Source organism: Passer montanus, unplaced genomic scaffold, assembly GCF_014805655.1.
Source record: "Passer montanus isolate IOZ18808 unplaced genomic scaffold, ASM1480565v1 scaffold10, whole genome shotgun sequence".
NCBI classification, from domain to species: domain Eukaryota; kingdom Metazoa; phylum Chordata; class Aves; order Passeriformes; family Passeridae; genus Passer; species Passer montanus.
The window spans coordinates 28,485,517-28,499,315 of record NW_024356505.1 but is presented as its reverse complement, the minus strand read 5'-3'; the positions used below and the strand labels follow the sequence as shown (position 1 = coordinate 28,499,315).

The 13,799-nt window shown below is 39.8% G+C and overlaps 1 protein-coding gene across 2 annotated transcripts in view; it reads left to right on the top strand.

The window, feature by feature from the left end:
* MKX (mohawk homeobox) overlaps positions 1-13,353 on the top strand; it is a 48,665-nt gene extending 35,312 nt beyond the window's left edge. For both annotated transcript variants that reach the window (XM_039713559.1, XM_039713569.1), the window contains 2 exons: positions 10,604-10,637; positions 10,750-13,353. In XM_039713559.1, coding sequence (XP_039569493.1) covers positions 10,604-10,637; positions 10,750-10,936 — 221 coding nt within the window. In that variant the 3' untranslated portion in view covers positions 10,937-13,353. The remainder of the gene's footprint in view (positions 1-10,603; positions 10,638-10,749) is intronic.
* Positions 13,354-13,799: the final 446 nt, after the last annotated feature.

Genomic DNA, 13,799 nt, shown 5'->3' with positions numbered 1-13,799 from the left:
CTCTCTTAGGCAAAGGCTCTGCTGTGAAGGGCGCTTACAACTTGCAATTAGCGAGCATCTGCAGTGTTAAAATTTAGCTGCTCCTTGACAATTCAAGCCCAGTGTGGCTGATTTACTCCACTGCACCAATCTCCCAGAGAGGCTTTGAGCTCTTCTTAGTATGGTTCTTCTGCAGGGTTACTGGAACTGCACTGCATTAGGACTCAATTTTAAACACAAGATGATATTTAGAGTATAGAAGGAGGTGTTTCTGCTTCTTCAAAAGCTCTTGGCAAATAGGCACATCTTCCTGAATAACTCTGGGAATGATATCCTGCTCCATGAGCCTTCTGCCTTTTAGTGCACTGCCCCTCACTCACTCAGTGAATAGGAAAACTGAAAACACAGCCCTTCTTGATAGGCCTCCCAATTTACTAAATCTCTGAGGACCTGTTTAAAAGGTGCCTGGGAATATTTAGGTTTGGGAAGAAATCCTGTAATGGAAATAATAACAGTGCAAGTTGTGGTGAGCAGGAACATGAAGACTGCAATAGCTTCACAAGGGAAAGAAGAGGAAACAAAACTGAAGAGCTGACTCAAAAATAATGCTGTCAAACACTAAAATCACTTTTGTGCAACTGGAGATGAGAATAATCCACAGGCAGCCCCTTCCGCTGCAGCTCACTCAGCACTTTCTTTCTGCTGATTATTCTGTATATTGTCAGGGCGGTGTGTGACTTCAGCTTTCCCTTCATGTTTCTGTTATTCCTTGGGATGCTGAATAAAGAGGTTCCCATCACATTTCAAGCTAGATCAGGAAAGAGATACTTTTCTGACATATATGACCTGGCCTAGTTTGAAGATGCCTCAAAACGTATATCCTCATTGGCTGCTCACTGCTGGTTCTGTACCACCAAAGCCACAGCATGAATGCAGCTGAGTCCCCCTGAGGACAGGATGACTTATTGGTGTGCTGTTCAGTACCACTTGATACATTCTGTCCTGCCCTTTTTGAAGTTTAATAAAGGTGTTTTCATAAAACACCTGTTGGATTTCACAAATGGATAAGTAAGGCACCAAACGATTACAATTTAAAGTAATTTTAGCTGGTTAAGTCCTTGAGGATGCTCATGGTTTCATGGCTTTTTATGCATGCAGAGCAACACTCTTGTTAACATCATCTGCACCTCTGAGTGCTCAGCCATGCTGAAGCTGGAAGCCCAGGCTCTCAAGTCAGAGTCTAGAGACCAGGGAATGCACTGTAGCACCTGTGAAAGTGTTAGTTAGAATGACTTATTGAGCCCCACACAAACCTGTAGCCCAAGCAGAGAGACTGTCAGTCACTAACATGAAGTACTTAATGTGCTAAGTCCACCTGACTGTCTTCTCTCTTCTTGTGTCCTCTTTCTGCAACAGCCTTGGAGCTGCTGTGTCCTGGCACCAAGGTTGTGCAGGGAAAGGTGTCACTGACTGCTGCAGGTTCAGCCCTGGCACAGCTCCATCGTGTGCCTTTAGGAAGTGGTGACCACAGAAAATACAGAAAATAGCATGTGTGATTGTACTGCTGCATCTCATAGTGTGAAGGCAGAATGCTTAGCCATTTCCATTTTTATGCAAACATAATGTAGAAGCAGATACAGGTAGGTATATATTTGAAAATATCTGCATCTCCTTGGAGATATAAACAATCTTAAATTTCACATATAATGCCTGGATTTGCAGGATCTGTTGTGCAACAGTTGTCTGGGTTACCATGAGGCTCTTTTGCAGCTTACAGTGATTTTTATAGCTGTTTGATTGCTGGAGCCCTGCTGATCCACTTTTCTTACAAGCTCCTTGAATTTGTATACTTATGATCTCACAGCACAGTAGGTTTGGGACACTACTGAGGTGTCTGGGTTTAGTATTTGCACACGTGTCAGCAGTAGTTTATGTAGATATTAGGAAAAGGTTCTTCACCCAGATGGTGGCTGGGCACTGGAACAGGCTCTCCAGGGAAGCAGTCACAGCACCAAGCCTGCTGAACTTCCAGAAGCATTTGGACAAAGCTCTCAGGCTCATGGTGTAATCTTGGAGCTATCCTGTGCAGGGCCAGGAGCTGGGCTTCAGTGATCCTTGTGGGTCCAGCTCAGGATATTCTATGATTCTGTGTAAGTATTGTGCACATTTCAGTACTCCATGCAGTGGGTGGAAGAAGCAGTGTTTAAAGAGACCACATTTGTCAGTTCTTTATCTTGTAGGTGAGTGAAAGAAACTGAATTTGTCTCTCAGATACTCACCCATTCTTTATTCCATGTTTCTGGCTAAACACGCCATGGAAATCAGTTCTGACCTTCACTGAGAAGTTCCTCCACTTGCCTGAAAATACAGCACCTTGTAATTTAAATTGTCTTTGTACAGCATATGCTTGGCTCCAAGGAGCAGGAAAGGAGCTGGCTCCTGCAAGCAGGTCTGCAGGAATGGGTGGCACGTTTCTCTAAATTCTGCAAGAAGCTTCTGAAAATATCCTGTGTGCATGCATTCATATCATAACATTACACCGCATATATAGGGTCTGCTCCCAAACCCACAGCCAACTAGCATAACAAAATCAGATTTTACTGCTGTCGTGTCAGCCTAGGGTTGAAATATGGCTTTGAAACCCTCCCTTTCACCCTGCTTTTTTAATGAAAAACAATCGTGCTGGAGTGTAATAGTGCTTACCCTGGCTGCATTTGACTTTAGCTTTTTATTTTTAAAGCCTTATTTTAGTCTTTAAGAGCTCCCAATTAAAATCTTTAGATCCAGAATGAAAGGCTGAACGTGCCTGCCTGCACAACAGCAACTTTCCTGGGTGGGTGAAGGATATTTTTGTATTAAAAATAAAGAAAGTTGACATAGTGGTATGTTTTCTCCCTTTATATTCCTTACTTCTGTTTTTCCTGGTGAATCTTCATTTCCATTTTGTCATTTTCTTTTTTTGTAACATCTCCCATAGTCTTTCCTTTATTTCTTTTTTCTCTTCCTCTTCTCCCTCTTTTCTTTATTTCACCCTCCTCCTTACCTGCTGCCTAATGTGGTTTTCAATGTTAACCCCTAATGGTTTGCAACAGAAGGGCAAACCACTTCATCTGATGAGTCAGCACAGCACATGTTATAAATCCCTTCCCAAATATCTCACACAAACACACAAAAGAAGCCCAGGTCAGATGTTCCTTTATGCATTGTGAAATTCATGTGGGAGACTATCACCAAGGAATCTGACAACATTGCACGACTCAGTGAGGAACATGCCAACTCAATGAGAAAAAAATTTATTTCAGTCAGCTTTGCAGCAAACTCGTAAAGAAAATAAAACCGTATAACCATCAGTTTGTTAACAGCTCACCTCAACACTCACAGCCCCAGCTCCCATTATAGGCCTGGCTAAGAAAACAAGACTCCCACAGTGCTCTGAATCTCACCAAGGAGAACACATTGTCACTGGTCAGTGGAAATCTAGAGTCAGCTGTGACAGCCCAAACAATGAAGTGGTTTACACCAGTTTTTTATCTATTTTGCTAACTCATTAATTCTTACATTCGTGTGCATAATTCAAGACTAAAACCATTTGCACCAAGCCTACTATTATGTGGGGCTTTCAGTGCACATATTAATGCAATTATTAATATAGACTTGCAAACTCAGCTCTCTTTTATGATTTATAAAATGCACCTATCGCAGTCTCTGTGGGCATGTACACTCATTTCATAAAAATCACATGTATTAAAATGTAATTAGATGCCTACTCCCACTGCAGGCTCCAGGCTGCACAACATAAAAAAGTCTTTGGATACTCAGATATTCAGCAAAAAAACTTGAGTGTTAGCAGTCCTTCACAGTTAAAGCTTTTATTTGAAGTTTGATGCAAGAAACAAATTGCAAGGAAGTATTTTCACAGAAAAGGTTTGGTCTAGGGCATGATGGAAAAGGGATGTTTCTAACATTGGCAAGACCCAGCAAATGGATCTTAATAGAAGATGTCAGATCAGGGCTATGGCTGTTCCTCGGAAAAAACCCACTGGGTGAACAGGGAAAAATATTCACTCTAGTGGTCACTGTGAACATAAATTGTCATTATGCAGTTTGTTCATCTGAAAGGACATAACAGCTGATGACAGGTCAGTTGTTGTACTTGGTGTCCCTGTGAAGCCAAAGGAGTGAGGTAACAGGGTTATGGGGGTGACTTCACTACAAGCTGCTCTGTAACCTCCTCCTGGAAGAAAGAGCAGTGGTAAAATAATGCTTTGCTGAAAAGGAGCTTTCTCTAGAGCCTGGGCCCAGAGCTCATTCCTGCAAGTTTCTGACAGCTTTCCTCCTCCCAACCAACTAAAGGACACGGCAATAAATCTTTGTCAGTAGAAATCCAGTACACCCCTGAGATCAGACCAGCTGTGAGTGGTATCCTGCACTCTCCCAGGTCACGCTGCCATGCTGTGTCTGCAGCCACAGGTCACCTGAAACTCCAACAGGGACTTTCATTCCTCCACCAAAAGGCTCTGCTGCATGAGCGCTGCCAGCCCCAACCAGACAGTTTCACACAGACCTTCCCAGCCCAGGACCTGCTTTGGGGTAGGAGAGGGCTCACAAGGGACAACACTGAAGGGATCCCATGTGGAGGTGGCCTGGGGTCTGCAGGAGATCAGCCACCAGGGCATGTTTGGGAATATTTCTGTAGGAGACTCTGCGGTTTGGAGTCTCTTCCAGCTTGAGCTTTCCTGTCTGCACTTCTTCATAATTCATCCTTAATAGGTCTACTGTCCCTGAGGAAACTGGGAGGATGGTGCAAAAGGAAGAGGGTTTAGGAGTTCCAGTGCTGGGTGGGATGAGTCCTGTCTGTGTGTGGAAAGCCTGTGGCAGCGTGGGTCGCTGGCTGAGCAGTTATCCGTGTTTACAGGCTCATTTGTCTGTTTACATTAGGCTCAAAATGGGAGGCTGCAAGTGTAAATATGGGATGGCCAGTTCCTTCTTCCTCCAATTCTAGCTAGAGAAGCTGAGGTTTTCTTGTTTTTCAAAACATGCTGTAGTTTTTGCACCAAGATTAAATGGCATTTTTTATAAGAACCCTGGCCTGCTGCTTTGGGCTACAATTTCCCCTCCCTTGCATTGCTGAGCAGCCTGGGCTAAGCCACGTTCCCTCCCCAGATGTGGGTGAACATTAGTAGTGTTGTGTGGTTCACAGTTTACTTTGGGATCCTTCAGGGGTAAAGGAGCTGTGTCAATGCAGAAGAGCACAGGAGTATTAACTCAAATTAACCTAACTTTGTTCTTGGGGATCTGAAAGTCTTATGTGCCCTGAAATTGTGGTTTGGAAAATACTGGAGTCAAGGTGTGTGTGAGTATGTGTCCTACAGAAATACTTCATCTCCCCACTAATTTACTTACACATGTAATGTTCATTTTTCTTTCAGCTGCCCCAGTTTATTTCCTGTTTCTCCTTCTTTTTCCTCTTCTTGCTTGTTTTGAAAATGCTGGTCAACACATGTTAAGCCAGAGTCTCCAAAACCAACAAAAGAAAGTTCAGGAGAGGCAGTGAGAGAAACAACTGAATAATGTTGCCAATTTTAAAATGAAGATAAGTTATACAGGACCTTTTATTGAACCAACAAATGTTTTATAGTGTTCACCATTTGAGGCCAGCAGTTCTTTTTTTCCCCCCTCTATTTTAAGCTAGAATAGAAGATGTGTAATTCATCAGGAATCTGTACATGTTTAAGTAGCTTCAAAAAATACGACGGTCATGTGAGACTGACCTACTGTGCCTTGACTTCTATGTCCATTTTTTCCCCACTACATAATGTTCTGTACCCTTCCATCTCTGTCTCATTCCCTCATTCACACATTCTTTCCCCTGTTGGTTTCAAGCCATCTTTGCTTTGTCAGTGTTACCTGATAACACAAAGCAGGGTTTAAGCCAGTTGTTGTGGCTCAGCTGGAGCCGGATACCACAGGCAGCAGTGTGAGGCTGCTTGGTGCTACGTAAGGGGTCAGTCAGCCTTGCCTTTGCTGCTCCCAGCAGGGCCTTAGGGTGTAGTTCATCACTGCACACATGCAGTGCTTCGTTTAGAATTCTCAGATCCAAATGATAAAATGTAACTGTAATTAACATTATTTAGCACACCCCCAAAGTTGTCCAAATGTGTAAAAAATCATTAGTCTGGATGCAGCGAACAGTGAGGGTCTGAGTTGTTCTTAAATATTGAATGTGCTGCACGCTCCGTGTCACCAGAGAGCCTTTGTGCATAGTAAACTGGAATTATGTGATGCTCTTGTGCAGTTTAAGGTTGGTTTGCCTGCAAGAATGCTGGGCTTCCTTTTCTTTGGCTAGTCCTTTCTGATAGCAGAAGAACAATGAAAAATGCTTTAAATATAAAAGAAATCCTAGAAAATTCTGTTCTTAAATGCTTTTGAAATATTGCCTAGGCAGTATTTTGACTTTGGACTTCTGTGTCATCTACATCTCTGCTAAAATGGGACAGCAGGGTACCTTCCAAGAGAGTTGTCAGGATCAGCGAGTTAATATTTATGAAGAAATTTCATGGTGGAAAAAAAAGATGCCATGTATATTATTAAAAATTATGTGAGTCCTGAAAAATACCATGCTGTATCACAAAGCTGGTATTGTCTGGTGTCTACACTCTTGGCACTGTGCCCTGCAGTAAACTGTATACTGAAAACTCATACTAATGGAAAGGTATACAGAATTCCATTGGTAGGTGATTTATAATGACTTCCTATTATAAACAAGAGGGAACAAATATCCTGCCTTGCTGGTTTCTTTGGGTGGATGTTGAGAGCAGAATGAGACATTCTTGGCCAGGCAAAAGTGATTCTCTGGATGCTTACAGAATGAAGCACCAGAAAGTGAGGTATAAATGACAACACCTAATTTTAAATGATTAAGTTTCTATTTTCACAGTGTTTAAAACTTTCTGGCTACAGAGAAAGTGACCACTGTTTTAAGTGATTTCCAAACCTGTAGCAAAAAGTATTTCTGATGTTTAATATTAAATATATTTATTATATGATTTCAATATATGTTGAAGGCCTACCAGCATCCTTTGACAAGAAGCATAATCCTTTCTGAGACACTACAAAACATCTTCAGCAGCAGTTTCTTCTGGTTTAAATTACTGAATATACTATTAAGCACTACTGTTGTTTGTTTAGAAAAATTATTTGTGCTGGCCAGTTGTATGCTGTTAAAATGTATTTATGTTTGTGTGTAGTAAGATAAATATAATTTTTTAACCTATCAAAATGAGTTTTGGGAACGGTGTGGAATACAATAATTCATCAGTGCTGGCTTTCCCAGGAGTCACTTCACACACTGATCTAAATTGACCAGTCTGTAGGGGTTTAAATTGGTGTGGCAGCTTGCCTTGATCTGACTATTGAGAGAGCCACACTCTTTAGGAAGAGACCAGAGGTTCTGCCACTGAAGGTGTATGAGGTTAAAGGTAACCACAGTGCTTGGAGAGAACACCTCTGGTGCAACTTTGGCACCTCAAGGTTGGTAAAGTGCTGCTTCTCATGTAGTAGAGAGAGGGTCATGAGTGGAGTGCCCATCAGCACTTGCTCTGGGGTGACTAAATAAGTGAGTAAGTAGCTGAGGCTACTTGGTGGGATTCAGGATGCTCCATCCTTTTTCCATTCCTTTCATCACCATTTCCAGAGAGATTGCCCAGCCCCAGTACCATTTCCTTATTGCTTTAGAGATGAAATCTAAGGATGTGTTGTGTGATGGTCAAGCAAATGAACACTTTCCATTTTGAGAATGCAGTTCTTTGATTATTTTTATGGGGCAATCTCACCAAAATTTTGCTTTTGCAATTGAAATATACTTTGCAATTCTTGTGCAGGTACCTCAAATATTAAAAGCTTCAATTATCAAAATCTTTAATTAGTAGTTGGAGGCAGAGCAGAGAGGTTACAAAATATTAAGAAAAAGCAAAATATTGGGTAAGACTCACTATTTGCAGGTTTTTTTATATGCTTGATAACATTTTGTCATCTATGTTCTTTCTCTGGGGAGTGAAGAGCCAGACATGACCAGGCTGCATTTCTTCCAGGCTGAGCTAAGCCATTAAGGCTGTAGTTATCCTAGCAGTGTCTAATGTCTATATAAAAATAGATATGAATCATTGATATACTGAATAGCCAAAGGAGAGATATGGTCCTCCCCCCATCCAGCTCTCAGCATATGCACATGGATGATAATGCTGTCCAAAGGACAAAGTGTGAGGAAGGGGCCAGAACAAGGCTCAGGGATTTGGCTTTGCAGCAGCACTTACAGACATGGGGCTGCAGTGTTGAACAGAATGGCTGAATCCACTTCTTGGAGGACATCTCTGTTCTTTATGAATGGAGTCCAGACAAATAAAGATACAAATTTATGTGACTTAGATGGCAGTTTCATGGCATGGGAAGTGAACCCCACTTTTGATTTGAGTCACATCAAGTTGGTTTGACTGGCAAGATGTCAAGGAGAGCATAAGGAAAGGTCTTTGTCTCTCTCAATGCGGTTATCCCCAACCAAAAAAATAAAGTTAATACTTCTTTCCTTTGCTAAAGGCTGTGGTAGTGCAAACTGGCATATGCTGTCAGAGGTTTGGTATAGCAGAAAAGGATTTTTGGCAAGGAAAAGACGGCCCGTTCTTTGAAATTATGGATTTTCAGACTTCATTGTACTAACAAGCTTTGGGAGCAGTTATTAGCCAGAGATTTGCAAATTATCACTGATAGTTTTATTTTAACCCAGTTCTGAGTTTCTTTGACATAAATTATTTGTTTGAAAAAAACCATAAAATATTAACAGAATAAGAAAATATGTGTGATTCAGGAAAAATCTTCAGCAAAGTTAAAGAATGGGCAGCTCTTTCCTCCTGGATTTTATTTTTTAGTTTGATACTGCTTTTATATACCATGGGCAAGATGCTTTCTTTGAAAGCTGGCTAAACACCAGTAAAAAATATTTGCAAATACTCCTTGAAATAAATGCTGGAATTGGAATGTGTGTCACCATTCACACCTACTTCCCTCAGAAGTTTGTACAAGCAATTTTTTTGTTCATAGGAAATATTTTCCAACAGCAAAAGAAACTGACAGATGCTTGAGAGAGGTGTATTTATATCCAGGCTTGCTCTGGCAATGATCTTCTCTATTACTTGCCATTTCCATTTCTATACCTACTGATCTATTCAGTCCTAAACATCATCTTGAAAATTGTCTCTAAGTAGAGAAAAACAATGAAGCAGGGCTGAAGAGTTCTTCATAGCCAAGGACAGTGTGAAAAATGAGACTTTTTGTGTCATCCAGTACCTCCTTCTAGACCAAATGTTTCTTTTTTTCCTTGGTTACTTGTCCTCTGCATAGGCTGGTCTTCCCCTTCTTGAATGCCATTCAAGCATTGTTCTAGGAAATCTTAAGAAATACTGATTTAAGCCGTGCACTTTTTGAACAACACTTAAATCTTGGCCACCTGGGAACATTTATTTATAAAGCTGTTTTTCGAAAGGATGGAGGGCTGCTAGCTCATTTTGGCAAGCAGCTGATCTCCGAAATTGCAACTGCTCTCCCTGTAGTTCTTTAGTGGGGCTGTGGTCTCCAGCAGTCACCTCTGAGTACTGAGCAGTGCAGCTGAGCTGAATTATTGGCTGTAGGAGATAATGGGCTGCTGTCTGTCTGGGCAGGGAAGGGCTACCAAGGGTTCTTCCACTGGAAGCTCTATTTAAAGACAAGATCAATTTTTAATTAATAATCTGATGGAAATCTAGCGGCAAGGTTGATTTTATTTGGGAATCTGGCCTTGCAAAAATGTACATTACTTTTTGAGATTTATGTTGTGTTTAGAGGCTTTTTGGGTCTTGTAGCCATTAGTGCTCATGCCATTGCTGTTTCTTTGGTTTGACCTGTTTTCCATAGGAATTGCAGCTGGGCATTGGCTTATTGCTCCTCTATAATGTATTTCTGTGTCAGGATAGCAAACCCACTGAATAAAGCTTATACATTTCTGCCGGGCAAATATTTCTGGCTTCTCTGGGACGTGAGGGCTTAGTGAATGAACAAATATGACTCTTGATGAGGAAGTGTAGCTCATGCCTGTGATGCAATTTCATCTCTGAGGGCTGTTAACCAGGTGTGCTTGTTACTTGTGTCCCTCTCAGCTGCCTCTGTGACTGAGGCACTGCCTGGGCAAGGGGCACACTGAAACCCACACTCATCATGTGTGCATGGGTGGGAGTCCTATTTTTAGTGCATACTAGAAGGCATTCACTGAAGGGCAATGAAGCTGATTTTTATTTTTAGTTTTTGCAATTCCTTATGTCCTTGGTATTCAAAACATAAATATGTTTTGAAGAACTCCTCTATTACCCTAAAAAATGTAGGTGAACCTTCAGGAACAGCTACACCTTCAGTGTAGCTTTCTCCAGGAAGATGCCTGCATGAACCGTGTCCTTTATGTGTGTCAAAGCAAAGATTTTCTTTCAGATCTGGTATCAAATTTTGAGTAAATCTTAGGTTATTTTTCAATATGCCTATTCCCTGAACATGCTTGTTTTTAAAACTATTAAAATAAAATAGACTTTTCTTTTCCTGTTTTCAGAAAATCTGGAGAATGGACCAAATAAGTGTGAAAGGTGAGTAAGGGACTTCACAGTTCTCCAAAACTGTTGTTGCTATTACAGTTTTCCTGATACCACGTAGCTATGTAAGATGTGTGTGTAAATATTTATTATTGCTTGAATCTAGTGCAGCTAACAGAAGGGGACCCAGCAAAGATGAGACGTACTGGAAGGAGATCAACGCAGCTATGGCCCTAACGAACCTTGCCCAGGGGAAGGATAAACTGCAGGGAACTACCAGCTGCATCATTCAGAAATCATCACATATATCAGAAGTAAAGACTGTTAAAGTGCCATTAGTTCAGCAGTTTTAAGGGATGGGCCCTCTTTCTTTTACACATCAAACAGACGTTTTCCTCACAGGATTTGTTTTCAGCAAAATCCGATTCGCAGACAGGAGGAAAATGTGGAAAATAGGTCCCCTTTTACAGAATGGTCAGTTAAAAAAAATTAAGGTCCCTTCTGACTCAGATGTTTTCATTGTATCAAATGAAAGGTTCAACTGCTTCTATAAAAGGCATGTAAATTATAAAAACCCTGTTTTTATCAAAACATTAACTTATTTTATGTTAATCGAAGCGCGTATAAGATGTTTGCATTGCTATTACAGTAAGTGCCTTGCTTTGAAAAAATAAGCTATAACGTGGGCATAGTACAACAGTGTTATGCCTCAAAATGACAATGCCATAATGCTTCAACTTTGTATATTATTCCAAGTGGGCTTAAGCAGCCGAGGGCTAAACACATTACTGCTGAAGGCCCTGGAGACTTGTGCTTATTTGACTTGTACAAATTGATGAGTCTTAATGAAATTGTTACATCATTCTCACTCTCTTTTTTTCTAATCAACAGTGTTATAAAAATTGTACAGTATGTTTTGTCAAAGTGACGATAAGGTTGTTATGCATGTTTCTTACCTGTATATGCAGTATATTAAAATACCAAAACCATTCCTTTGAAAAGTGCAATACTCTAGAACACACAAATTTAGGAAATAAGTTAATTGTTCAGATTATTTTGAACTTATACATATGCTGTGTTGCTCATTAAAGATTTCTAGTTGAGAAGGTTTTAGTCAGACTAGTTGTAAATTCAAGTTGAATTTCTATAATTTTAAAGCTTTACTAGTGACTTATTGAAGTTTTGATAGAAGTAAAATTGGTTTCTTCTTGTACAAAACTAAAACTATAGTGCCATTCAGAAATGTTTCCATGGTGGAACTTATTACTTTAATGTGGTTTAAACATTTTTATTTTGTATGTACTGCATAAATGAGGACAGTTGATTGACATTTCACATTTCAGTAAGAAAAGCCTATCATGTAAACTATCAAAGCCCAAACAAGAATCACAGAAGGAACTGAAACATTGAAAAATCTCAGCATTTAAGACAGGAGGGTTTTAAGAAGATACTAAACCATGTATTAAATGTCATGTCTCTAAAATTGACTGCTCATGAGTGTAATAACTATCATAAAACCAGGTTTATTTTTAAATTTTATCTGGAGGTGTACAAGTTATTCTTAAGTCATATAACAATAGTCTAATGAGGTTTACAGTGCTTGAATAAACAGTGGCAAAGCCAAAACCAATTTATACAGAATCTGTTACAGAAAACTGGAAAAGAGCTGATTGTTGCTAGGATTTGGATTTTTTCCTGTGGGTATCCTGTCAGGTTTTTTCCTACTTATCCCTTTCCTTGCTTCTCTTTCTGGTGAGCCATCAATGAACAAGACAAGACTTTAGTTCTGCTCCTGCTGAGTTTAATGGCAGAACTCCCACATCAATGGAAGCAGGACTATGTTAATGATGTAACTAACTTGCAAATAGAGGCTGTTTCAGTTGCACTAAAATAGTTAAGACACGTTGCAAATATCAGCCTTGGTGTGACTTCTTAGGAAACTTCTTGATGTAACATAACGTTGTTGGTTTTATTTAGTGTACAATGAAAATTATTTGATATGAAAATATTTTGTACATATATATTTTTACTTTGTTTTCTAAATTGCTGATTTGCATTGACTTAAAGTGCCAAGCAAGAAATGTATGTTGTGACTGTATGAACAGTTGAAGTATGTTTTACTGACTTGCATCATTATATGTCTAAATTCCATGACATTAATTTTTAATACTTTACTGGATTTTGGCATAATAATGTGAGTTTATAACTAATAGCAGAGAGTTAATACTTCACTTTTGTTCATACTATTATAAGTTATTCTGGTATTAAATATTTTGTGACAATAAATTCATGGTTTTGACAAACTCTTCTGTTAGGAATATTCAGTGTTTTTGTCTGTATAAACAACAAAATTTGTCATGTAGAAAGGGTACTTTTGGGGACTCCTCTGAAGTAAAACTGGAGAAGGCAAGCCATTATATAAACAACTTGTTAATGGTTGTCTTTTCCAATGATCAAAGCACAAGAATAATCTGTAAAACACATCAAGTGGGTTTTAAATTTAAGAAATACTTGGCCTAATTTCTTGTTACTGTTTCCTTTAATTTATTTTTTTTTCTACTGCTGCTTTAGAGTTTTCTGAAAACACAAATTCTGATGAATTATGTGTGTGTCTTTTTTAAATAACGAAAGTCATGATCAGTGCTGAGCCAACAGCTAATGAAAACTCAGTAATTATTTATGATATTGGAAAAACAAACATTATTACTATTGCTCTTCTTTGTTTCAACATATGTAACCATTTTAGTAAAATAAATAACTGCAAACAACATCTTGCTGGTTTGAATTAAATATTCATTTATCTGTCCTTAGGCATTTGCATTCCTGGTTTCCTGTAATAGTCAGGTTTCCCTCTAGTGGGACACAAACCTGTGATAGGAAAGGACAAAACAGAAAAGTTATTCTGATCAATACACCTTGTGGTACGTAGTTGTGTGAAGTACTTTAGCTCCTACCCAATGAAAATGGCTGCAGCAAGGTTTGAGTGATGACTGCTAATGAAAACGTGGCATGATGCTGATAAATCCACCACACTGGAGGAGTGCAGGGGGAAGCCGTAGCTGACCCGAGTCCCTGGAGAAGGTCCATCAGCTGGGAAAAACTTTGGTCATTTGGGTTTTTTTGGGAGCACAGGCTACATTTGTCTACATTGTCCTGTGTAGATATCTGGCTGGGGAACCTTGGTGCAGAAGGAGGTGAAGCCAGCCCATGCAGAAG